The 26,194-nt window shown below is 55.4% G+C and overlaps 2 protein-coding genes across 2 annotated transcripts in view; one reads left to right on the top strand and one right to left on the bottom strand.

Moving 5' to 3' along the window:
- The window catches only part of ANGPTL2 (angiopoietin like 2), a 33,327-nt gene extending 9,701 nt beyond the window's left edge, over positions 1-23,626 (top strand). The window contains exons 2-5 of the mRNA XM_039861568.1: positions 4,198-5,064; positions 19,316-19,509; positions 21,120-21,390; positions 23,138-23,626. Coding sequence (XP_039717502.1) covers positions 4,248-5,064; positions 19,316-19,509; positions 21,120-21,390; positions 23,138-23,337 — 1,482 coding nt within the window. The 5' untranslated portion in view covers positions 4,198-4,247 and the 3' untranslated portion in view covers positions 23,338-23,626. The remainder of the gene's footprint in view (positions 1-4,197; positions 5,065-19,315; positions 19,510-21,119; positions 21,391-23,137) is intronic.
- Positions 1-26,194, bottom strand: part of RALGPS1 (Ral GEF with PH domain and SH3 binding motif 1) — a 250,459-nt gene that overhangs the window by 97,308 nt on the left and 126,957 nt on the right. The window lies entirely within an intron of this gene.

Here is a 26,194-nt window from a genome sequence, read left to right as displayed (position 1 = left end):
GCTCCCCGCCCGCTCCCGAGGCCTGCCTGCGGAGGGCTGGAAGTCAACCCTTTCCTGGAGTCAAGTTCCCTCCCGGGGCCTCTGGCAGTTTCTCCACCAAGGTGGAGGCCCACGCCAGCATCAGCACGGGCACAGGGAGGTGTTTGTCACCAGCTGCTGCAGGTGAACAGCCCTGGGAGGCAGCGGGCAGGCCCACCCTAGCCGGGAGGGCGGCTCCTCCCCATTGTTCTGGGTCGGGTGTGGTTGCCTGCGTGTTGGAAACGAAGCAAACACTCACAAACTCAGCTTGGTTTCCACCAACGTCACTGCAGCCTACCTCGTAGCCCAACCCAAACCAGAGGCTCCCGAACACCTCTCTCTGCCTGGCCCGAGAGGCCCGCGCTGGCCCTCGGAACCGCGCTGGGGCTTTCTCATTCAAGGGGAGAACAGCTCGGCCTGGCCCTGGGGAGCACGGTGTCTGTTTGTAGCTGCCCCCTGGCTGGCACAGGGGGAGCATGGACCAAGGCACCGAGAAGCCCTCAGAGGGGCCCCAGGAAGACAAAACCTCGAGGTCCTGTGTTGTGGCTGTTATTTTAGGATAAATTAGTATGAAATCAGAAAGCGGTGATGCTGATACTTTACGGCTAAAAACCAGATTGAGTACATTTCTGTGCAGTCACGAAGAGTCTGAAGGTGTGTGGAGGAAAAACGGGGCCACAGGGGAGGCCTGCACGGCGGGCCCTACACACTCAGAGACCGGAAGGCACCACATGGGACAGTCTGAGCATGAAAATCCTTCACTAAAGGCAGGTCAGGGCGGATAGTCACATCCTAGGCCTGTAGCTTCCTTGACAAAGGTCAATCTTTACCTTAAGTGAGACTGTCTATTGTCTTTTTGCATCTAAGAGACCTTTGAAACGTCAGAGTGAGCTTTTCCAGACCCCTCAAGGCACAGCTGTGGGCACCAGAGCAGAGACCACAGAGCCCCTCGCCGTTATCTTGTCCCCCCAAAACCATCTCTGTTCATTATTAACTATCCTGCACCCACCAATGAAAGCGAAGTAAGTTTCTCTCCTCTGCCTTTTTATCCAATCCCAGAGGCTTCCCTGCTTGGCTTCCTCCCACCCCCTTGATCTACCACCAACGAATTTCACGGAACCCTCCTTACGTCTCCCCTTTTATTCTAATGTATAAAATAAGCTGCAAAACTGCCAATCTCCAGAGCATTTTCTCAGTTGTCGAGATTTTTCTTCCTGGCGATTGTCGTCAATGGGGCTCCCATTATCCCATAAAAATTCTCTACAGGTTTGGATGTTTCTTATGTCAGCAGGTTTAAGTACGTCAGACCAGGGCTGAGTCCTGGTCCTCCACTTCCCAGCTATGTGATCTCAGGCAAGTCACTTAGCCTGAGTCTCAGTTTACGCATCTGTAAAATGATTAGAACGGTATCTACCCTAAAAAGACGCCGAGAATTCACAAAAGTAGAAAACGCGGGGAAGATGTTTAGTGCGGGGCCAGGTACCTAGTGGGCCCTCAGTAAACGGATGCCACGGAAGTTGGGAACGAACATAATGAATGGCCACCCGTGCCCCTCTCCTGCCACCTCTCTCCCACAGGATGCCCCACTGCTTACAGCTTTTGCGGGGGTGGGGAGGGTCTTTCCTTTCAGTCCACAAACACTTTAAAGCTCCTAGTGCTCTAGGCCCTGCGCGAGGCACTTCAAATGGAGCAGTGGCCAAAACAGATACAGCCCCCCGCTGTCCACAGGGGCGGGGTGGGGGGACTCTGGTGTCTGATGGTGATAAGGACTCTGGAGGGGGAAGGTGGCGAGGTCAACAATTTCAAGTAAGCAGCGAGGGCCTCACTGGGAAGGTGCTGCTTTAGCGGGGACCTGACAGAGGCAACGAGGAAGTGTTTGGGACAGGGAACAGCAGGGGCCAAGGCCCCGAGTCCCCGGTGTGCTTGGTGAGCTGGAGGAACCACTTGGGGCCAGTGATGCTGGCCTTGTGAATGAGCATCTTGGGGAGTCGGAGAGATAATGCCCGGAGGCGAGGATGGGGGGGGCATATGAGACCCGTGAACTTTTTGTCCATAATGAGCAGCCATGAGGACATTCTGAGTAGAAGAGTGACCCGATTTGACTGCTGGGCTGAGGAGAGACTGCAGTGGGCAAGTGCAGGTGCAGGGGGGCCAGTCAGGTCCAGGTGAGAGGCGAAGGCAGGCTGCCCAGAGTAGGGAGCGGGAGAAGCAGGAGGGTTCTGGGAGTAGTTTCAGGATGTTGCTATTACAATTTGGTGGTGAATTAGATGTGGGGAGGGAGGGAAGGAAGGAAGGAAAGAAGGGAAGGAGGGATGACTTCAAGGTTCTTGGTCTGAGTGACTATGGAACGAAGCCGCCGTTTACTCAGCAGGAGAAACTGGTGTGGACAGGTTAGGACGGAGGCATGGGGGACACCAGGAGTTCATTTCTGGACAAGGTGGAGGTACCGAGCTGATCGATACTCGAGTGGAAATGTCAAAGACGCAGTTGGAAGTATGGTCTGGAGTCGAGGGGTGAGGTCCAGGCTGCAGAAGTGAATGTGGGAGTTATCAATGCTTGAAGGTCATCGAAGCCACAAGACTGGATGAGACCACCGAGGTGGATAACTGAGCTTTGCCCGTCACGCCCCTCCCGCCCCTCCCGCCCCCGCCCCCAGGACAGGAACGGGAGGATGGACCGGCGAAGAAGACTGAGAAGGGACAGCGAGCGAGACGGGAGGAGAGGGGTGCAGGTCCAAGAAGAGAGATCGGCCATGTCCCACAGTGCTGGGAGGCGAAGTGTTCACGAGGACCAAGAACTGGCCGTCTGGTCGGGCAAGCGAGGCCCCTCGTGATCTTGTCTAGAACGGAGGGGAGGGGGCCAGGCCTGATGGGAGTGGGCTCAAGAGAGAACAGGAAGAGAGGGGCTTTCTAGAGAGTAAGTATAGGAGACTCTCGGAAGGGTTTTGCTAAAAAGAGGAGCAGAAAAATGGAATAGTAGCTGGAGAGCGGATGTGAGGTCAAGAGAGGGTAATCTTTAAGTTGAGAGGAACAGCGGCAGGAGTGTAGGGAAAAATGTGGTCATGCGGGAGGGCTGGGGGAGAGTTGCCGGAGCAGTGTCCTTGAGTAGGCGAAAGGAGAGATCTGTGCATGTCCTTCGCCTCCCCCTTGGCCTAACTCCTACTCATCCCTCAGGGGTCAGTGTATGGGTCACTTTCTCAGGGAAGCGTTCCTGACCCCTCCGATGAGATCAGTTCCCCATTCCGCTTCCGCTTCGGGGCGTGTAGTGATGGGTAAGCCCCATGAGGGGCCGTGTAGTGATGGGTAAGCCCCATGAGGGCAGGGCGGGCTCTGTCCTGGTAGCTGCGGTGTCTCCGGGCACACCGCAGATGTTTGACAGATGTCGGGGCAAGGAATGAATGGTCCAAGCACGGAACTGAAACAACTCCGGAGTCACGTGTTTGTTTTCTGCTCCCACCTGGTTTAATCGCATCGCAGTGACCGGGACCCTGCAGCTAGCTCCTGGCTATGGCAAATATTTGGATTTAGAAGAGCTCAGTTGCTTGTTCCTGTTTGAAGCTTGAATATCACAGCGACCGAAGCCACAGGACTGGACACATCCTTCCACTGACACTATGCACTACGAACCGACCACATTCCATACTCTATCTAGCACTTCATTCACTTAACAAATATTTGCTGAAAGCTTGCTCAGTGCAGCATCCTGAGGACACGGGGTTGAATCAGGCACAGTGCCTACCCTCGCGGAGCAGGAAGTCCAGCAGAAGGGATCACAGGGGATACTGATTCATCGCAACTGTGATGGGTGTTACAAAGGGACAATCCGGGGGCGGGTGTGAGCGTGTGGAATGGGCAGGACAGGTGGAATCAGACAGCCCTCCTCCGCCTCCCCTCCCGGCGTCAAGCTGCCCTCACGTGGTGCTCAGGCCACGGGCCCTGGAGCCGGCTCCAGGCGCGGCGGGGCTGGGGCCTCCTGGCTGCAGATGCTCCGGTCTCCTCCCTCTTCCTTTCTATCTCTGCTGGGCCCTGCCCATCTCCTTCTGCCGCTTCCAGAAAGGGCTGCCTCCTGAAGCTGCATCTTTGGAAAGGTCTGCCTGGCGAGGAGGCTGAGCTCATTTATGGCACAGGCCACTGGCAGTGACAGGACCGTTACTGAGCCTCCCCTTCTGTTTTCTTTCAGATTTTCGTAGGCTCTGTTCGCAAAGAAGAACCACCGTTTTTGCAAGGACCATGAGGCCGCTGTGCGTGACGTGCTGGTGGCTGGGACTGCTGACTGCCGTGGGAGCCGCAGCCGACCAGAAGGATGGTTTAGAGGGCACGGAGGAGGGCTCGCCCAGCGAGTTCATTTACCTGAACAGGTACAAGCGGGCCGGCGAGTCCCCGGACAAGTGCACCTACACCTTCATCGTGCCCCAGCAGCGGGTCACAGGCGCCATCTGCGTCAACTCCAAGGAGCCCGAGGTGCTCCTGGAGAACCGCGTGCACAAGCAGGAGCTGGAGCTGCTCAACAGCGAGCTGCTCAAGCAGAAGCGGCAGATCGAGACGCTGCAGCAGCTGGTGGAGGTGGACGGCGGCATCGTGAGCGAGGTGAAGCTGCTGCGCAAGGAGAGCCGCAACATGAACTCGAGGGTCACGCAGCTCTACATGCAGCTCCTGCACGAGATCATCCGCAAGCGCGACAACGCGCTGGAGCTCTCCCAGCTGGAGAACCGGATCCTGAACCAGACGGCCGACATGCTGCAGCTGGCCAGCAAGTACAAGGACCTGGAGCACAAGTACCAGCACCTGGCCACGCTGGCCCGCAACCAGTCGGAGGTCATCGCGCAGCTGGAGGAGCACTGCCAGCGCGTGCCCGAGGCCAGGCCCGCGCCCCAGCCGCCCCCCGCCGCCCCGCCCCAGGTCTACCAGCCGTCCCCCTACAACCGCATCACCAACCAGATCTCCACCAACGAGATCCAGAGTGACCAGAACCTGAAGGTGCTGCCGCCCCCTCTGCCCACCATGCCCACCCTCACCAGCCTCCCGTCCTCCACAGACAAGCCGTCGGGTAAGTCTTTCGGGAGCCCGCGCGGTCTGGGCCTCAGAGCTGGGCGCCAGGCTCCCTTTGGCTGTGGCCAGGAGTTGGGGAAAGGCCACGGCAAGTTGGAGCCGGGCCAACAGCCTTGTGCAATCCCCCCAACAATCCCTTGGGCCGAGCCACTGGAGCGGATGGGGTACACGAGGGACCCCGTCCCTTGGATGATCCAAGGCAGAACTAGGAAATGGGGGGGAGCCTCAGAAGAGAACCGGGTGCTCTCTGGCTTCTGATAGGAAAGAACCCCAAGCCTATAGCTTTCTGGGCTCTGCATCAAGTGCTCTGCGCTGGCAGTAGGGTGTCTCTCCTGAAAGCTCTTGCACTGTGCCTGGCACAGAACTGGCGTTCGGTAAGTGCCCACTGAAGCAGCAACAGGCCCAAGGGAAAGGAATTGTCACATTGCGGTATGATCAACACAGCGTAGGGGCTGGGGGACGGGAGGGATCACTTTCTAAAGCCCGTGTGTTTCCTAGAGTCTGCTGCGGTCTGGAATTTTCAGTGATGATTCCATAGACTCTTAAACGCATGTTTCACCCCAAAATATGGTCATTCTCAGAACGTCACGATGCGGGAGGAGTGAGGTTGTTGGTACGTTTCGAAGCTTGACCAAGACATTGGCACTGAGCACGATGATCGCGCGTATTACATCATTAACCCCTGCAGCTCCTTACGGAAAGCTAGCTGAGGAACTTGCTCAGAGGTTTAGGGTCCTCAGGCTGGATTTGACTTCGGGCCTTTGCACTTTTAACCTAGGGCTGACTCCTCTGTGCCTAGGACTCACTCTGAGGGGAGCATGAGCCCATCCCCCCGAAGCTCAGTCTCATTCATCCGGGACCCTGTGAGCCTTTCGAGTGGCCGTCCCATGAGAACTAGACTCGGCTTTGCAAAAACTAACCACATATCTGCTCAAAGTCAGTGATTTTTGGTACCGTTTCACTGAACGAGCAGGGATATTTTTACTGAAAATATCCTGTTTCACACTTATTTCACACTTCTGACAGGAACCAGCACTACTGGGAAGAGCAGATTCTTGCTAACTCCAGGGAGGGCTGAGCCTGCACGCAGGACGGCGGCCCGTGCGGAGGACAGGGGTGGCGCCGTGGGCGGGGGCGCGGGGCCGAGCTTCTGCCCGCAGCGCCTCGCGGGGAAGCCTCCACTGGGTGTGCGGGCTGAGAACGCATGCTTCGGAGCAGACTGGCCTGGACGCAAATTCTGGTTCCCCCGGTGATGAGCTCTGGGACAGTAAGCATGTCACCCCTCAGCCTCGGTCTCCTCATCTGTCAATGGGGATAGACTAAAATGGCGCCCACCTGAGGATCAAATGAAACACCACGAAAATGCATTTAGCAGCACGCTGGGCCCGCGGCAGGCTTCAGCACACGGCGGCTACGCGCTTCCCGCGGTCTTGGCCTCGTCCTCTTAAAACAAGGCCAGGGAAATAAACGGTCCCTTTTTAGCGTGGCATTCTACAGCTGGTGACTGGTTCAAGGGTACATGGGTCTGGTTTAAAGCAGAAGCTCCAAACCAGAGGGCAGAGTGTGCTAATGCCCAGAGGGTAAGCCGTACCCTCGGGCACCAAATGAAGGCTCAGCTGACTGTCGTTGTAATCCTGAGGGCTGTCAGGCTGGCCTCACGGTTCCTCAAAAGATCTCTCACCTCAGCATCTCTGGTTTCTGACTCAACGATTTCCGGACATTGCTGAGCTCGAGCTGAGCTGACAAGTACATGGTGTAGGAAGAAAGACCTAGGTTTGCATCCGCCCCTTGCTGGCTGGCTGTTCAGGACAAAGTTACTTAACTCCTCTGAGCCTCGATTTTCTCCTCTGTAAAATGGAGACAAGAGTCATATCACAGGGCTGCTGTGGAAACTCAGTGCGGTCAGGCAGGTGATGCTATGTCCTTTGGGACAGCCAACCGTGGCAGAGTCCCTCTTCCGTGCTGGTCACAGAGCTAGCTAGACTTGGGGAGCAGGTGAAAACTGTAGTCCCCAGCCTCCAGGAACCCAGCCTGGCGGTGGCGGCAGATGCATGAACGCACTGGGATCCACCCAACATTCACCAGCTCTGTCCCCTAAAGTCAGCACATCAGGTCTGACAAACGAGTACACGTCTGTCAAGGTGAAAATTTCCAGAACGTTGTGAGGATTTATGCGACCAACATAACAAAGTACCTAAGATCAGGACCACGGGGGAAATTATGGGCTGTGTGGTCGCTTGGTTAACACCATGGTGTGCTAAGTGCCCCTCAGAGGGGCACGGGAGGGGCTATGGGGACACTGAGGGAGCACTATGGGGACACTGACTGAGTCCGTCTGGAGTGGAAGGGGAACGCTGGACAGAAGTAAGGACCTCAGTGCTGCATCTTTAAATACCTGTGAGAGTTTACCAGGTGCTCTTGGGAGTTGGGAAACTGAGTCACCAGCGGGTCCCGGAGTCCGTGCAAACACCCGGGGGTGTAGCCTTCCTCCTGGCACCTCAAATGGTTCGCATCCCCTACTTCTTCACATTCACAGACCAGCATGGGCTGGGTGCCGGCCGGGGCTCCTGCACACACCCGACCTCTTTCTCTCCCACGCAGAAAAGCCCACTTCCACCGGAAGGAATGGCAGTGATTTTATTACGGAGACTTGAAAGTGCTATAATTTATCTCGGTTTTTTTTTTTTTTTTTTTAAGCCAAGCCCTCCCAAATGTTGGAGTACTGATAGTTAGTAACAGGTTCCTATGACCCATCTGCCCTCTGAGCTGCCGCCCAGGTGTTACCAGTGAGCACCTGGCTGTAGACGCTGCAGGGGCAGACAGAGCCACAAAGGACTTGGCTGGGGCCCTTTCCTGGTGTCAGACTGAGCGGAAGGAGAAGCAGACTGTCTCTCTCAGCCAACCAGCGCAGAGCTCTTATCAGGCCCGTTTGCAGAGCTTGGGGGCAGGTTCTGGTCCTGGAAAACAAAACCTCCTTCTGTGCTCTTGCCCAACAGATTCTTTGTTCCTGGGGACACCACTCAGCCAGAAACATCTTTGCAATTAAATACCTTTGCACTCAAGCTATGGCAGCTTCTAAATCTTTCATGCTGCAACCTCAGAGCCATCCGTCCACTCTCTTCCTCATTGTCCAGGCTGCTCGGCCCCCAGCGCCCCTTCCCCAGAGGACTGAGGGAGCCACGGCCACTTATCTGAAGCTGCAGCCACCAGCTGTTCCCTGCCACACATTTACAGGCTGGCCCCGGGCCAGGCCCATGCACTCGGAGCCTAAGTGACTAGACCAGGGAGCTCCTGGCTTTCCGGGCATCTCACCTGGGTTTTGTCCTGCCTCTCTCGGGTTTGGCCAGACCTGGGGGCATTTCGGTTAGGATGATGCTTGTGATAAGGCCTGGGCCAAATGGCCCAGTCTGTGGCCCTCTCCCCTTGGGGTCCTGCTGCTGCTGCCCTTCCTTCCTCTCTACTCTTTCTCATACTCACACACCCTTGACCTTGTTCTCCAGCTCTGTGCCCTTGACAGACACATAAATGCATGTCAGTCAGGTCTGTTGAAGAGGAAGGCTGTGGGGTTCACTCTCCAAGAGGCAAAGGAGCCTCAGCTCCGGCCTCCCGAGATGGTTCTGGGAGGCCTGGGACCCCATTGCTCAGCTCAGCCCAGACACAGCCACAGCACCACTGATCAGACAAGAAAAGGCAGTGTTAGCACTAGCTGCCACAGCGAGGCCTCGTCCGAAACGAATCTTTAAAAACCAGAAAGATCAGGCATTTCTAGATGTTTTCTCTCTTGAAGAAGAACATGATCAGCTGTTTTTGTTTCTCGACAGGATAAGAAGGGGCCATAAAATCATAAAATATTAGAGCTTCTTAGGGGCCTCTCGGATCCCCCTACATAGCCTCCCCAGCCCACAACCTGTCAGTGGCAGAGCCAAGATCAGTCCCTGGACTTGTAACATCCGGGATACTGAGGTCTAGAGAGGGTAAGTGACTTAGCCAAGACAACAAAGGTAGTAGGTGGCTCTGCCAAGGCTTAAACCCACGTCTGCTTTACCCATTCTGGGATACTGCACATTTCCCTGGAAAGGCTGGAGGAGAACCAATGTAAAAATCACTCCATAAACGATGGACTTGGCCCCGGTGCCAGCTGCCTGAGGCCTGACCCTCTGTCACTATTTCATGTACCGGTTCCAAGCAGCTCGTTGTAAAAGGGCTCTGGGAACAGAGCTGGTGGACTTGTCATTAGAACTTTCATGGTTCTCATAACAAAGGTACTGTCACTAAAAACCCTCTGATAAGATGCCACCTAGGAAGAACCAGCCGAACCGACCACTGGTGGCCAGCTCGCCAGTCACACAGAGGGACTGCTGTGGTGAGTTTACGCAGCAGACTGTATCGCAACCTTGAGATGCCACAAGCAAACAAACAAACGAAAAGGCAGAATGCGGTTAGCATCATACTATCGTGTCCAAAATAAGTGAGCTCAACAGAAAACATAACATGCACCTGACTTGTAGTAAATGGACCCAAATGAAGCTGTTGATAAGTCTGATTTTTAATTTGTATCAAATCTGGACAAATTCTCCAGGGGTTACTTCTACCCGGCGTTTAAATGTATAGCTAAGTCTCAGTCCTGATCTCTTTAAAAACATTAACCCTGAACATATAAAAATCAGTAGCTATGATCTGCTCATGGGGCCACACTGGGTGACGACCACGCCGCCCCACCCGATAACACACAGAACCCGCCCCGCCCTCACAACCGATGGGCCATGCCAGAGACGCCTGGACGACGCGAGCCAAGTGTTTTCCTGGATGGATGTTTTCCCCCTTTTATTGCATTTTGCCCTGTGAGGTGGGAAATACGTACGCTAGCATAGTGGTATGTTTTAAGACAGAGAACGGGAATGTATCACACTGTGGCTTCCGTTCCTTCTGGAGGTCAAGCAATCGTCCGTCCAGGTGAAAAGCTGTTGGTCGGACGTGCAGACCAGCTCTAGTCGGCTGGGCTTCCATGCCTGAAGCCCTGTGGGGAGCTGGAGAAGCATCCGGGAAGGGTGAGGATGGTGAGGGGGACTCGAGCCACCACTGACTGGGCCTTTCGGGTCCCAGAGGCTGAGGGAAAACCCAACCGAGCTTTCGTGCCTCCACAGCTGATGCCTCGTTTCTAAAATGTTGTTGTTGAACAAAATAAGATTCTCAAATTCATTACTAACTACGTAATCCAGTGCTATTTCAAAGAGCATTCTTTGCTATCTTTTTCATAAACAAAAGCCATTCCAGTCTGAGCTGGGTCATCTTCCTTCTAGCTTTGCCTTCTCTCTTCCCCTCCTGGGGTATCTTGGGGACCAGGCCACAGAGAGCCTGCGATGGTGAGCTCTTCCTCCATGACTCAGGCTTTTCCCAGTGAAGACATCTGGCTAAATGCTCAGGCTATTTACAATGCCAGGAGTTATCTCTTGTTACTATCAGCTTGTTACTGTTCAAAGGGGTGATCTGGCATCCTGTGGCCTGGAAGTCCCAGCAGTATGGCGCTTGGCAAACTGAGAGCAATCTAGAAAATCCTGGAGCTCAGGCATCTACGGCCAGCTCACTGGTCACACTAAGGGACTGCTGTGGTGAATTTATGCAGCAGACTGTATCGTAATCCCGAGACGCTCCCCCATAAAAAAGGATCAAGCGGAATTAGGTTAGTGTCCTACTACAGCATCTAAACAAAGCTGGCTAGGGCTGCTGCGTGCCACCGGGAGTGCATGTAGTGCACTTCCTAGCGGTCTCTATCGGCACCAGCGAAGGCTGCAGGCAGCACGGACTGCTTACGGGGACACGGGCGACTGTCCCTGCTCTGATCCCCATAGCGGAGCTGCCTCAGCTTCAGTTCCTCTGCGATGACTCCAGAAGCAGAGGATCCTGGCCCTGCACCTCCAGATGAGCCAGCAGAGCTACAGGACCCAGAATGGTTTCATGCCGTTCATTTTTTTTTTTTAATGAATCAGTAATGTTCCCTGAATAGAATTTCTGGATTCAATAACTTAAGTTAAAATTGCTACAATAATTTTGCTAGGAAAATTTCAGCTTAAGTGACAAATATAAGAGTTTTCTTTATTAAATTTCTAAGTGTCGAAAGTAAGATATCTTTGGTCGTATGCTAGAAACCGTCTGAAAGGACAGAAAATCCCGTCGCCTGGCACTGCGCTGCCCCAGGCGAGCCACGCTGCCCGCCGCACACTGTGCAGGCGACCCCACGGCACGGGCTCCCTCTCCCACGGTGCAGCCTGCACCCTGATTCTCCCCTCGTGCGGTTCCTGTTTCCAGACGGATTCGTTACTGTTGGTTCCCAAACTGGAAAAAGCAGAACGAGGATGACAAAGGGAACGCCGCCGACGGGGTGTAAGCAGACAAGAGCGGGGAGGAAGGCACGGGGGAGCTAGTGACTCAGTGTTGGACGGGGAAGCTCGGCACGTAGCCACCGCCCCCCGAGAAGGCTCCCATCCCCACAGATCCCACGGTCTGGGGTGAGACAGACCCCCCGCAATCCCAGCGCGGTGGGACAGCCACCGTGCAGCGCTGAAGGACCCGGGGCCTGGAAGGCAGGGCTGGGTTCTAATCCCAGACCCTCCACTGTCCGGTCATGTGATCACTCTGAGCCTCAGTTTCCTCCCGGTTGGGCTCGTGAGGATGAGGGGACAGCGTGTGTCAGGGGTCTAGATACACGGCAGCCGTCGTCCTCATTGCATTCCAGCAGAGATAAACACGTAAGGCATCATGGGAGCCCCGAGGAGGCCACGTAGGACTTCTGGGGTTGGGGCAGACTTCCTGGGGGAGGGAATAAGGAAGGCTGAGGGCCTTGCAGACATGTTCTCAGAACCAATGCCAGCAATCACCAAGAAATCACGAAGACCAAGCTTGGAGCTGGGCAAAAGTCCTGTTTTCCGAAAGAGAAAAAGGACGAAATACCAGAAATTACATGCCAATTGGCTTGTGGTCAAATCCCAGAAAAATGACAGAATAGATTAAAAAGAGGGGTTTGCGAGTAATTAGAAAATTAAAAGGTGATCAATGAAAGCCAACATACATCCTCTAAGAACGACCTCATAAGCTGGTTCCCCTTCCTGGAAAGGGTTGAGGGGCTGGCAGAGCACAGGACCGCCACCTGTCCAGGACTGCGGACTGCGGTCGTGGGTTTGATAAGCCCTTCCACGATGTGCCTGCAGAACAGCACCACCGACCTCTACGCGAAGAGTCTTGGTTACTCTCGTCACTGCACCCAGGCAGCCCCCGTGTGCTGCCCACCTCCGCGTCCAAGCCTCGGGCAGCACTGAGCCCGCAGGGTCCACGGCAACTAGTCCCAGGAGCCACCCGGCGAGCCCGCCACAGCCCTGACGAGTCCAACCTCTTCTTCCTCTAACTGCTTTAAAGCCCTCGTTTCTCCTCCTGCCCAGGGGTATTAATCAGAACCTAGGAGTGAGTGCAGTGTTTTCATACGTGTTCTTGGGGGAGCAAAGCTGTCACGTCTGTCCCGCGGTCGAACAGGCAGAAACTGGATCCCCGCAAGCTCTTCATGGGCCTTCAGAGCCCTTATCTAGGACCCCTCAGAGCTTATCGAATGCACTGGAATATACCCACCTCGCACATCTACTTCAATTTTTGCTGTGAGACTTTTGAAAGAATTTTAATAATTCTGCTTTTGAAATTATGTGTCCAAGCGTAAAACCATTAATTTATGGTTGGCTCTGATTTCTCGGCAAACGTCAGGCATGTTCGAGAATTCTTCGCAAGTGAGAAAAATCTACCTACAAATTGTTTTTGAAAGAAATAACATTTTCACGAAGACTAAATTTAACAATTAATGAATCCGACAAGATGTTACACTTAGCAGAAATTTGATTATATACTTATAAATTTTGATTTTGTAGTTTTCTTTTCAAATTTGAGAGCCAACAGATTTTCTTTTAGGCCCCGAACACTTTCATGGACTGGAGAGCTCGTCAGCCCCAGGGACCGCGCCCATCGTCTGAGGGCACATAAAGCGGCCTGAACAGCAGGCTCGAGCATTTTGGACCCCTTTCCCCAAAGGACCGGAAACGGCATCCACAGCGTCAGCTGAGGCCCTGCAGGAGCCTGAGATGCCTTTGGGAACGGACCAGCTGTCCTTGTGTTTAGGTTACCATTTTGTACTCCGGGTCACTGAAAAGTGGTGACTGACATAAAACATACATGTTCATAACCAAAATACGACTTCCTCCAGCCTTCTGGTACACAAGCCTCACGCGGCACGTTCAACTGCTCCCCGCCACCCCCTCCTCAGGCGTCTGCTCTCCCGCCCTTGCACAGGACACCCAGGACTCTGACGCCGGCCAGAGTGGGACTCACACCTAAGCATCGCACGTGCCCTGGCTCTCGGATAGGTTCATTTGGCTAGGAAATTCCAGATCCAATTTCAACAGCTAGTCAATTCTCCTGTTAGAAAAACGTTTTAGGGAGTGGCGAAAAGGCTTTTTGGAGACAGACCATCGGGGGGGATAATTGAAAACAGCGTACGGTTCTCACGCAAAGGCGGTGTGTCATGCTGACATCACAGAAGCCTCTCCCCAGTGCCCACACGGGGACTGAAACGTCCCCAGGACGATTCCCACAGGCCTGTCCGATTGCTGGCCGGCCACGTGGTCCAGTCCAGCTCATGGCCAGGAGAGACTGCCCGTCTCTGCCTGCCCCAGGCGCAGCCAGGGTGAACAGACATCACTCCTGCCCGCAGAGGCCCCAGTGTCTACTCATTTCATAGCTCCTGGCCTCAAGGGGAGCCGCTGGCCAACCTGGTCAGATAGTCATGGGGCCACCTTTCCCTAGTGGGGGGCGCGGTGACTGTACTGAGAGCTGACGCAGTTGGTGAGCCCTTTCTCCATGGGGCCTGGGTGGGCTGGTCAGGCTGCAGCTGGTCTGCCCCAGGCCCAGGAGGAGACAGACTAGAAGCTGCCCTTAGGTCCGGCCTGGCTGCAAGCTGCAGCCCCGCCTCACCAGGAAGGCCATGCACTGGGGATAGTGTGCCCCGCATCAGCCATCAGTAAGTGGTTCCTTATTTCCTGGGAGGCTTTGTGTGCCTGACCCCTGCCGAGAACCCCAGAGAGGAGGAAGGAAGCAGGGAGAGGAGGCTGGTGCCCAAACCTGATTACCTCTACGCTGACTGGGTTTCACACTGGGATCTGGTGGCCCACGACCTGCACACTTTGCGGTCTTGCTGCCATCTCCCTTCTCCCTGAGGCCTCCTGACTCCAGGTCCCGTGTGCTTTCTACATCCTGTGTGGCTTCGCTAAGGAACCACGCAGATAAGCTTGGCCATGGCGGCTGCAAGTCCCTCCACGCGGGACGTTCCAGCTGCCACTCCAACGAGAGTGTAAATCAGGTCCTTAGAGAGGTGAGGTCGGGTGCTTGCTCCACTCGGAGCCGGGGTGCTGCCGAGTTAATGCTGGCCCACTGCTCCGGGCCGGGCTGCCCCTTCCGACGGGAGCCAAACGAAACCCCACCTGGGCACTCTGCACTGCCCAAAGGGACAGCTCTGCCCGCTGCACACTGACAATGCAGTTTCATTAACAAAACAAGATTCCCACTCGTCACTTCAACGTATCTTTGTGGCCCCCTCCACTGAAATCCTGACTTTCATAATGCGCCTTTGTGGAAACATCGATCAGTCAATAATCTTGCATTTAGTCTTGGAAATTCAAGAGCAGATCCAGGACCTCGTTTGTTGGGGATGGGGGGGTGGAGCGTGGACAATGTCAAAGCTGTCGGCCTGCGTCTGTCAAGGAAGGAGAACCCTCGCCGGCTCCCGCCCTGGTCGGCCCGCTGCTGGTGCCCTCGCGGTCGTGGGAGCCTCAGACGAGGGAGAGTCCTCTGCCCCCGTTTACAGAAGAAGTAACTGAGGGTCGAGGAACTGCCCAAAGTCCCACTGTGGGGAGGTGAGGCCACCCAAGGTTTGAGCCGAGGGGTCCAGACTCCAAGAGAAGGGTTCTGTCCACAGCCCCACGCTTCCTCCACGGCATCCTCCGTCGAAGCCGGACACCTCGCCTGGCCCTCCACACGACACTGTGTATTTGTGACAGGCACAGGTTTCTCATCCAAGCAGGACGTTTTGAATCAGCCATTTAAACGGAGCCACGTGATAATCCCACCGCTGCCGTTTTCTGCTACTTGATCGTTTTACGGCTGTCGATTTTTCAGTGCTAAGCATTTTTCTGACTGCTTTTCACCCACCGTTTAATTTTCTGACCACTGGTGCCATGAGTGCGGGACGAGGAATGTGTTTGAATGTGTGGGATCTGCTACAGCTCTGCGTGGGTTTCTGAGGGAAAATCGTTTGAAAACATGGTTACTGATGAATGCGAACGGGTCCTGGGCTCAAGCAAGATGGCAGGAGCAGGAGGCGTGTGGAGGTGTTTTTTGTTTTTTGTTTTTGTAATAGCAGAAAATACTAAACACTTCTATACTATTCCATACATACTCCGTGGTTTCAGAAAGCGTGCCGTACCTAAAAGCCTTAAAGCAAAGAACTGCCAGATTTGACTTTAAAAAAAAATTTAAAGGAAGGGAAAACTTCTTCTACATCATAAAAGATACTAAAATAATTGAAAAATGGGCAAAGGACACCAAAAGGTAAGCACAGGAGAAAAATCGTCCTTGACACCTTGATGAAGAAGAAGTGTAAATTTTAATGTTTTTAACCTGCCTGACTGGCAAACATTAAAAATAATCTTAGGGACACAGAGATAAGTCAGCCCGGGTCCCCCACCTTGGAGTTCATTATCGTTGGAGGAACAGAGGAAAGCTCTGGAGTGTGGGCTCTGGACTCTACCTGGACCACCTGGGTTCTGATACCAGACCTGCCCCTCACCAGCCCTGTGACATCGGGGTTGTCACCTGCCTCCATGCTCCAATTTTCTCAGCTGTAAAATGGGAAGACTACTGCCTACCTCAGGTGTGTCGGGAGGATGCGTGTGTCATTTCATGGACAGGGCACACGGCAGGTGCTCAGAACACGCTGGCTAGTGGCAGTATTTTACTGTTACTGTTCTCCAGGTGGGACTCTCTTAGAGCCAGGGGTTCGTAACCTGGGGTTTGGAAGTCCATTTACCTTCTGAAATTATGAGCAAAACTGTGAGTCTGTGCATTTTTCTGAAGAGGATCTAGAGCTTTCCCCAAATTCTTAAAGGGATCGATGACCCCGGATCATTTTAAAACACATGCCTTTTAAAGAGCTCTTTGTAGAAATGTCAAAGGTAAAGCTGAAACCTCTGATGGGACCCACAGAAGTAGCTCAGGCTGGGAGCCACGAAGCTGACCTGCCCTCTCCCGTGGCCTCAGAGCCTGTCCTTACATGGTGCCTCCTTCGAAGCTGCTTTTCCGTCCAAGAACCCCACGGGAGCCCCGTGGCGGCTCTGCAGTGAGGGGTCTGGCTGCTGGTTCGCAGTGGGTGTGACTCTGCAGGCTTCGCCGGGGTCTTCGGCGCCAGCCTTCACATCGAATGGCCTCTCCTGTGCCTCCGCCGCGGTAAGGAGCTGGGCGGCCTCCACGCCTACTGCACGCTCTGCTCCAGCTGTCAGGGACAGACGCCTATTCTCTGCCTTAGTCCCTGGGGCTGTGGGCCGAACACAACCGGAACATTTTTCTCCTTCATGAATGCTCTTTCTGGAGGTCTGGCCTCCCCTTCCCAGGAAGGAAGAGGCACAGGGCAAAGAAGGAAGGAGCCGATCGTGCCACATCTGCTAACGGAGGCGCGTGGGGGTGCTGCCTCGCCCCTTGGAGGGACAGAGGGCTGGCGGACAGGGACATGGGTGAGGAGCCTGTCCCTGGAGAATGAAGAGAGAAGCTTCAGGGTTAACTGTCAGCGGGAGGCACCCACACCAACCTTTCTTCTCGGTGTTGGGCACTAAGCACAGAGGGCTGAGCCCGACAGCCCCCCACCCTTCTGGCAGGTTTCAGGTGTGATGCTCACACACAGCTGCCTGGGCTCAGGAAAAGCCCGCCTGAGATGTGTGACAAAGACCAAAAAAACCTAAACTTTTCCTGTTTTACCGTCATGTGTGAACTAATTAAGCCCAACCACCAGCCAGGAAGGAATTTGAGACGTCTGATCTACACCGGCGAAGTTGTGTACACCTGCCACCTGTGTTACGCCTCCCCCAACCCCTCCCCCCACGCAGAGGGGAGAGGACTAGCTCCACGGGAACTCAAGTGGAGAGGAGGCTGCCGAGGTGGGTCTTCCATTGCTGGGCAACAGAGCAGCCCTGCCCTGCCCTGGGCTGTGGCTGCCAGAATAGTACCTGCCAGAGCCGGAGCCTAACAAACAGCTGTTGAATAAACAAACAAACTAATAGAAAAAACAAGCTGGAATTTTACTAGCGTTTTTGATCCCGGTTGGGGAAGTGTTTTGAAGAGAAGCTGAAGCAAAGCATGGTGATATTGTTTTAAAATATGGAGTTTAGTGGCTAAGTCCTGAAAACCTCCTCGCGGTTCCTCAGATGAAGATGGAAGAACCCAGCTTCTTGGACTTTGGTGACTCAAGTCTGTACCTCCTTGTTGATGGGGCTGACACCCAAACACAGGACACCACCAGGAGAGATGGGAGCAGGGATGGCGGAAGGCCTACAGCAGCTAGTCACACTCCCAGAGACACCCACTCTTTCTGGGTGGGCTGCCCGAGCTCGGTAAAGTCACAGAAAAATCACGGAACGCGTCTGGTCTCCGTTTCAGAGGAGAACCATGGGTTAGGTGTGTCCTAGACACCATCCTTTAAGTTCACGGGCCTGACTATGAAACAGAGAGATACCTCTGAGCATCTGGCCGGCGGTGAGCTTCGCGTGGGAAATACAGAGACGGAGCCGAAAGGGAACCTGGTCCCCTCCAAGACGTCTGGAGGCCAGGGGCTGAATCCTAGAAATGCCCCGAAAATGCTGGCTGCGCAGCCAAACTCTGGGCCCTGCTTGGGCCCCTCATCAGAAACGGCAGCAATGGTCACGGAGCGCTGTCACTGAAGACACGAGTGTGGGGTCGGAACGGACGCGCCACCAGCGACCTCAGCCCAGGGGGCTCGGGGCTCGGGGCTCGGGGCTCGGGGCTCGGTGCGGGCAGTGGGCTAGTCTCCCTGACGGACAGGCGTTGGGGCCCGCAGCGCTGATTAATACCGCCGCCTTTCAGCAGGCATGCATCTCCTTTTGTCAATATCACCAACTTTAAAAGAAAAACCACTCCAAGATCTCCAGGCAAATGACCTTGGTAATCCTTACGACCCAGAACGAGGCAAAGATGATCTCCTTCCCGCCAACTAGGGAAACCGAAGTGTGGAGCGGTAAGGAAGTTTGCCTGGGTCACACCCCAGAGATCAGGGCCACGTGGGCTTGGAGTCCAGCATCCTGACCCCCAGCCCTGGGCTCTTGTCTTTATATCACATTACAGTGGCCCCTCCTCACTCCAAGACCCCCAGTGGATGTCTGAAACCACTAAAGTTAAATTTGTAAATTAGACGCAGTAAGAGTAATAATAATAACTAAAAATAAAAATAATGATAAACTATAATGAAGTTGTATGACTATTTCCTCTCAAACGAGCACAAGTATCTTTTTCCTTCTTCACAATTTCATGGGGAGAACATTGATTCTTACTGCGACCTTAGCGTACAATTTTTTCCTTTTTTAAGTAGAGAACTTTTACCTTTTGACTTAAAGGAAGCGCTTTATGGCTTCTTGGCATTTCCGAATCGCCGACCTCACTACCCTTGTGCATCGGGGCCGTTACTAGGCAGAGTAAGGGTGACCTGAACACAGGCACTGTGATGCCACGACAGTCGACCTGCTAAGTGAGTAGCGGGCGGGCAGCGTGGGCAGCGTGGGCAGCGTGGGCAGCGTGGGCAGCGTGGAGACGCTGGGCAGAGCAGTGATGCACGTCCTGAGCGGGACGGAGCGGGACGGCATGAGGTGTCACTGCGCTGCTCCAAACAGAGCACCATTTAAAGCTTATGAACTGTTTATTTACAGGATTTTCCATTTCACGGTGGACCATGGGCGCTGGAACTGCGGAACCGAACCGCAGATGAGGGGGACGGCTGCACCTCCCCTCGCGGCAGCCAGAGCCCTGTGGGAGGCTGCGCCTGCTTGGGGTGCAGTGTGTGTGCGTGTGTGTGTGTTTGTGGGGGGAGGGGTGAATGTGACTCAGTGGCCTGGAGACAGGCAACAGGGAGGTCTGTGACGTGTGCACGTCTGTGTCCCCAGGCCCATGGAGAGACTGCCTGCAGGCCCTGGAGGACGGACATGACACCAGCTCCATCTACCTGGTGAAGCCAGAGAACACCAACCGTCTCATGCAGGTGTGGTGCGACCAGAGGCATGACCCTGGGGGCTGGACCGTCATCCAGAGGCGCCTGGACGGCTCGGTCAACTTCTTCAGGAACTGGGAGACATACAAGGTGAGGGGCGGAGCCCATCGGTGCCTGACTGACCAGCGAAAGAGCCCCGTGGAGGGAAGGCCCGTGCTGACCCGTCGGGGCCTGCGAGGCCCAGACAGTAGACTCCCGAGGCAAGAAGGGCACCGACAGGGCCGTTTCTGCAAACCTGCCAGGGACAGCGGGGACCCGGCTGCAAGACAAGGGTCAGGCGTGCAGACCACAGAGCCCCACAGGTGGGGTGGGGACCAGCAGCCCCTAGCTCCGGCGGGGTGTAGGGAGCATCTCGCTCCCAGCTGGGGCTTCCCTAGGGAAAGAAGGGGGCAAGGCCCCCAGGGCCTGCTGTAGGGAGCTGTGGGAACAAGCGGGTCCTAATTCCAGGGCTCGTCCTCTGGCTCCCCATTCCCAGGGGGCCTGACTGCTCATCCTCGTAGCAGAAAGGGCTGCCAGGGCTCGACCGTACCTCTGCCTCCCGCCCCTAAATAAAGAGGTGGCGCTACGCCGCGGGCCAGGTACCGCTGTGGGCTTCCGTGAGTATCTCACTTAATCTCACATCAGCCCTTGGACGGAGCAGGCACTGGTCATGACCCTGTTTATAAGGTGAAAAAGTGAAGCAGCTTGCTCAGGGTCACCCAGCTTGGAAGCGGCACAGTGGCACCCAGAGCCTAGGCTTACAAACTCCCTTGGCCAGGACACCCGCCCGTGGCGCTGCCGTGTCCCCTTCCTGTCCCCGCGGCCCTCCAACCCACCTCCTGACCGGCTGTGTCTTTGCCTGCCTCCTCGCTGGGAGGTTCCTGAAGACTCTCCCTAACTCCTTCCTCCTCCTCTTTCTCAGAGGCCGTAGAGCCCGATGGTTAAGACTGGGCTCTTGGTTCAACTCCTGGCTCACACTCAAGTACTCTGGGGCCCTGAGCCTCTCTGGGCTTCAGCTGACCCATTCTAGGGGGGATAATAATAGCACCCAGCTCTTAGCGTTGACATGACAACTAATAAGTTAACCTATGTTAAGTTCTAATAACAGTGCCAGTATAACAGTTAGCTCACTAAACACCGGCTATTATTATTATTATTACTAATGAATCCATCTATTTTCAAGACTTCAGTGGCTACCACTCAGCTGATGACTCCCCAAATTACATGTAAAAAACAACGTAACAAAACCCATGATCTTTGACCTAGGAAGGAGCATGGGTGGAGGTAGCACATTTGTCACATTCACACCTGCCTGGTACTTCAGGGTTTCCGTAGGACCTTCACACACTGCCCGCCCCCAGGGAAGGGAACGGAAGCTCAGAGAAGGTAGGGATGTGTCCGAGCAGCACCCGTTGCATGCCTGCTGTGTGCTGGGCTCTCCGCTGACCGCATCACACGTGTCCCTACACGAGCAGGCGGCGAAGGTCACGCAGCATCCCCACTTTCCCACGATGCCCAGCATGGAGCCGGCGCGCTCTGCACAGTCTCGATGCTGCGTGACTGAGACTCGGAAGAGCAAAGTGACGCATCAAGTAGGCATGACCCGCACCAGGCCTGCCTCCCGCGCCGCCTGCTCCCGGGCCCCTCTGCCCGGGGCTGAGCCCGCTGGCCAGCTGGGGGCACCGCACACCCCTCACTAACGCTCCCCCACGTTTCCCCAGCAAGGGTTCGGCAACATTGACGGCGAGTACTGGCTGGGCCTGGAGAACATTTACTGGCTGACGAACCAAGGCAACTACAAGCTGCTGGTGACCATGGAGGACTGGTCTGGCCGCAAGGTCTTTGCGGAATATGCCAGCTTCCGCCTGGAGCCTGAGAGCGAGTACTACAAGCTGCGGCTGGGGCGCTACCATGGCAACGCTGGCGACTCCTTCACCTGGCACAACGGCAAGCAGTTCACCACGCTGGACAGAGACCATGACGTCTACACAGGTAGGAGCGGTGGAGTCAGACCCAGAGGGAGGGCAGGGAAAGGAGGTGACCGAAGCCAGAGCCCCGGCTGCCTGGTCTGCTCCTGCCCCAGGGGGTCCGCTCCTCCGCCCCCTGCCCACAGACCGCCTTCGCAGAGCGGGGCCAGAGTGGGGCCAGAGTGGCACGCCTCACACCCGGGTCTTCCTTAGATTAAAAACGAGGGAAAAAAAAACAGAAAATTACAAGTGCAGACTCCACTCCCCACCCCCTGCAGTTACTGTGCCCCGAAGTCCCACACCCAACCCCCTGAGATGAGGCCCTCGCTGGCTGGCAAAGTCAGGGAGGCCTGGCCAGAGGGCTGACCCACCTCCAGGCCAGGGCTGTCTGTCCTCATGGCAAGCCTGCCCCTCCTGCCCCAGCTCCCGCCTGTCCTGGTCCGAAGGCCAGCCCCTCCCCTCTGAGGACTGTCCCAGGGCAACCTGCGACAGGCAGAGGACCGAGGTCCTCACTCCAGGTCCCCACGGCAGCCACACCCCAGCAGGCCGTTCCCACCACATCAGGGTGGAAAGGTGGGAAGACACCCTCAGAACTGGTCGGGGGCGGGGACGGGGGTGGGGACGGGGGTGGGGACGGGGGTTGCTACAGCGTTCTTCAGGGCCATCGTGGGAGGCAGGGAGAAGACTGTTCTGTGACCCTGACCACCAGGCCTGTCCAGCAGCACGACGGCGAGGCGGTGAGCGCCTGGGCCCTGGAGCGTGTGCAGCAAGCCTAGGATGGGCCTCTGCTGGCGGCGGGGAGCTGGCCGTGGCTGCCGAGGGCTCTCTCTGCCCTCCAGACCCGGCACTGCCACTTGGTCCTTGTGGCCTCAGGTCACCATCTTGGGAGACCTGGGCTGCGGGGGCTCTGAGGCGCGGGGGCTGAGCCTCCCCTCAGCTTTCTGCCTCAGCCAGCCCGCCTGCCCTGTGGGGGCCCCCCCACCCACAAACGGAACTGGGCAGCCCTTTCCCTGAGCGGGGGGTCCCCTTCCTAGGCCTGATCAGGAAACGGGAGCCCCGCTTTGAACCAGGCAGCCCAGGCGGGCAGCGGCCCCCGTCCTCCCCCTGCCCGTGAGGGGCCGTGTCCCTGCTCGCCCCCCGCACCTTGCCCACTTTCATTGCTGTTCTGGACGGCTTGTCCTTGGCAGCACAGCCTCGCGTGACATGATAGCGCCAAGGGGTTCATAAAAATATCTTTCTTTTGAGAATAAAAACTGTATTTGGCTGGAATACAGGCTGGGGAGGAATAGAGAATTTTCTCAAGCACTTCCTTTGTCATTCTAGAAAGGCTCTTGATCCAATAGTTACGACTCTTAAACTCCTAAGAAAAAATCCTTTTGCCTTCTCCTCCACCCCCACCTCGGATCATTTCCGTTTTCTCTTTAAACCTGAGGTGTGGGGTCCCCCCGGCGCTCCCTCTGCACCAAGCCTGGGCTAAGTGCTTAACCACGGGCCCTCCTTCCGTCCGCAGAGTCCTGTGTGGGAGGCATTAGGCTGATCCTCATTTTGCAGTGAGAATTTGGTGGCTTGGTGAAATCAAGTAGCTTGACCAAGGTCATGCAGCTCATTAGCCAGAGCCTCGAAGACAGGTCTGGGCGGGTCTGAGGCCCCGTCTACCTCTCAAGCATGCTCCAGCTGCCCTCCAGAGAGGGTCTGCTGAAGACCCCAAGCAAACAGCAGACATGGGGAAAACCGCCTCCTCCCTGAGACCTCACCCGGCCTCTCTCCTGCAGGAAACTGCGCCCACTACCAGAAGGGAGGCTGGTGGTATAACGCCTGCGCCCACTCCAACCTCAACGGGGTCTGGTACCGCGGGGGCCATTACCGGAGCCGCTACCAGGATGGGGTCTACTGGGCTGAGTTCCGAGGAGGCTCCTACTCGCTCAAGAAAGTGGTGATGATGATCCGGCCCAACCCCAACACCTTCCACTAGGCCAGCTCCCCTCCCGGCCTCTCGCGGCCTTCGCCAGGAGCCTGCCCGGCCACGCTGGCCCCAGCGCAAGAAGCGGCTCCTCGCCCGTCCACCTTGGGGCCGCGGGGCTCTGTTTTCCCGCGCCGCGGCGGCAGGCGGCGGGACCGGATGGACACAGTATTCTCTGTCTCTGCTACTTCCCTTCACACCAGACAGCCCCTCACGTTTCCAGACAGGACAGGGCTGCAGACCAGTCTTTCTTTACGTAGCTCAAATCCCTACGATAAAAACACAGCTGCAAAATACCCTCGTAAGACACATGTGCATGAGCCGACTGTGCGCACGCACGTGTGTACCGCGTGTATGTGCATTTAGATATATGCCACACGGAGTGTATCTAGATACATATACAGGTTTGCCTTATATACCCAAATACACATATATTCAACTCTCACATGTCGAAGCTCTCGCCAACAGCTTTCCTCTGAGGAGAAAAGCGTTTCATTACGCTGCCTGACTTGAGCCTCGGAGCGGATCACAGACTGGACAGCTCCCACTCAGAGCATCGCCCTGGGCGCCCACGGGCCTGGATTCTTCCAGGAATGCCCGCAACGCTTTTCTCTCCCATGGGGGTCCCAACTTCCTCGCTTAAGCACCCGTTTGGGCACCTGCTCGAATCTCAAAATCCCCCTCCATCTCCACGTCCACGCTGCTCCCCATCCTCAGGATCTTCGCCCTCCATCCACCCACCCACCCACTTATCCATCGCCTGACACCGTCCCGTAAGTGCCACGTGTGTCTCCGTCCTCGGCCACTCGTACCCCCAGGTGTCTTCTCTGCTCCGTGCCTACCTTCTCACCTTTCCTGTCGCGTGGTCCTTTCTCTCTAGGAGAGATTCCTTGGCATCCAAGTAGGAATTGTCCGGACTCCAGGTGTCTGGCCAGGAAAGAGAAGGCCGGGCCCCAAAGCTAAGCACCGGCCACACGGATTATGTATTCGCAGTGTTGTGTTTTCCGTTCACACTCTAGCCTTCCTGTCATTTGAACCTTCACAGTAATAACAACCTGCCTTGCCCAGGAGATATTCGATTGAAGAGTCATCATCATCGCTGGGACCCCGAATGGCTACAGACCAAAGGTCCCACGCTCTCAGGCCAACCAGAGTCCGTGTCCTGTCCCCAAACTACACTTCCCCCGAGAAGGCAGGTGCCACGAAAAGGAGAACTTGCTACTTCCTGTGAGTTCCAGAACAACCGCGGGCCAGTGGCCCCCCTGGGTGGTGGCCGTGGGTGTCAGACTCAGTACTGCCGGGACCACTGTGTCAGGGCGAGACCCTCCCGATGGGTGTGTGAGTCGGGGCGTGCGAGGTGTTGGAGCATTTGGTACTGTCCGTGTCTGGGTGTATGCCTGTTACCTCAGCATCCTCACAAAGTGTACCATGTAGCATGTTTTGTGTATATAAAAGGGAGGGTTTTTTTTTTTAATATATTCCCAGATTATCCTTGTAATGACACAAATCTGCAATAAAAGCCATGAGTGCTATTTGGATGTATCTGCACTGTGTGTCATTGTTCCAGAATGCCTTCCTGGGACCACCTACAGGAAGAGACTCAAAACCATTCAGATCCCACCCTCCCCATCTCTGGTTTCCATTTACGCCCCCGGAAGCCCCATGACAGCACCTCGGGCCACGAGGGCTCTCTGGAGCGCCACCTCCCCACATCCAGCCATGCCCTGGATGTCCTGGGAACACCTCGGAAGCGGTGCAGTCAACACCTAACAGATCTTCCTCCAGGTCTGGCCCCATTTCACCAAATGGCACCATCGACTCAACCGCTCAGGTCAAAAATGAAGACCTCTCCCTCCCCGGCACAAGGTCGACCCGGCCCTCCAGGCAAGCTCTCTCCTCTGCCTCAGTGGGCATCCCCTCTCCCCTCGGCTACTGCACCAGGAGCCCCTCATTCCATTCCAGCTTCCGCACGCACTGCCAGAAGCACCTTCCCGTAACACAAACCCGTGCCCAGCGAAGTAGCTCTAGGCACGACTGGAAACCCCAAAACCGTCAGGGAAAAGACGAAAGGATGTAACTGAAGAAAGCCCCAAAGTTTCTGCCCTCCCGAAAAACTAAACGAAGCATGACTGAGATTGAAAGGCAAATATTAAATAAGACAAACAACACAAGATTAATATTCATGCCACGCAAAGAATGCCTTCAGATTAAGAAGGGACCAGCACTGTGACAGAAAACTTGGTAAAAAGCACACAAACACTAGAAGACTCACAAACGGCCAGCAAACGAGAAAAGGTGCCAACTCAGAAACGAGCAGGGAGGTGCATTAAATCGAGCCTAAGCCATCACACGGCGCCTACTGGGTTGGCAGAGATGAAAAAGATGCCAACCTCCATGTTGGCAAGGGAGTGGAGAAAAATTTACTCTGGGTAAAATTATAAACTGACACAATATTTTTGAAGAGAATCTGGCGATGTATATACCAGAGTTTAAAATGCACTTTTACCTCTGGACCCAGAAATCCCTCTTCTTAATGACCGTACGAGAGCGAAGCTGTAGCTGGGGAGAGACTGATGTTTACTGACGCCTCCTGCGTGCCTAGGATTGGACTTCTGCTCTCCCGTGTGACCCCCACAGGGCCCTGTGAAGGTGGGCTGTTCTCACGTCACAGAGGAAGAGAAAATGAGGCTCATGGTCGGACTGCTGGTCAAAACGCCCTAGCAGCAGTTAGTCCAGAAGGTTCTGGGTGGCGGGCACGCACTAAGAGTTCACGACTCCGTTCTCCCAAACCCCTGGTCAGTTTTGGGGGTCACAGTGGAATGTGGATGCTCTTTGGTGAGATTATTTTAACCCTGGCCCAGACCATAGC

Source organism: Pteropus medius, unplaced genomic scaffold, assembly GCF_902729225.1.
Source record: "Pteropus medius unplaced genomic scaffold, Ma_sr-lr_union100, whole genome shotgun sequence".
Lineage (NCBI taxonomy): Eukaryota > Metazoa > Chordata > Mammalia > Chiroptera > Pteropodidae > Pteropus > Pteropus medius.
This window is presented reverse-complemented; position numbering and strand designations above follow the sequence as displayed.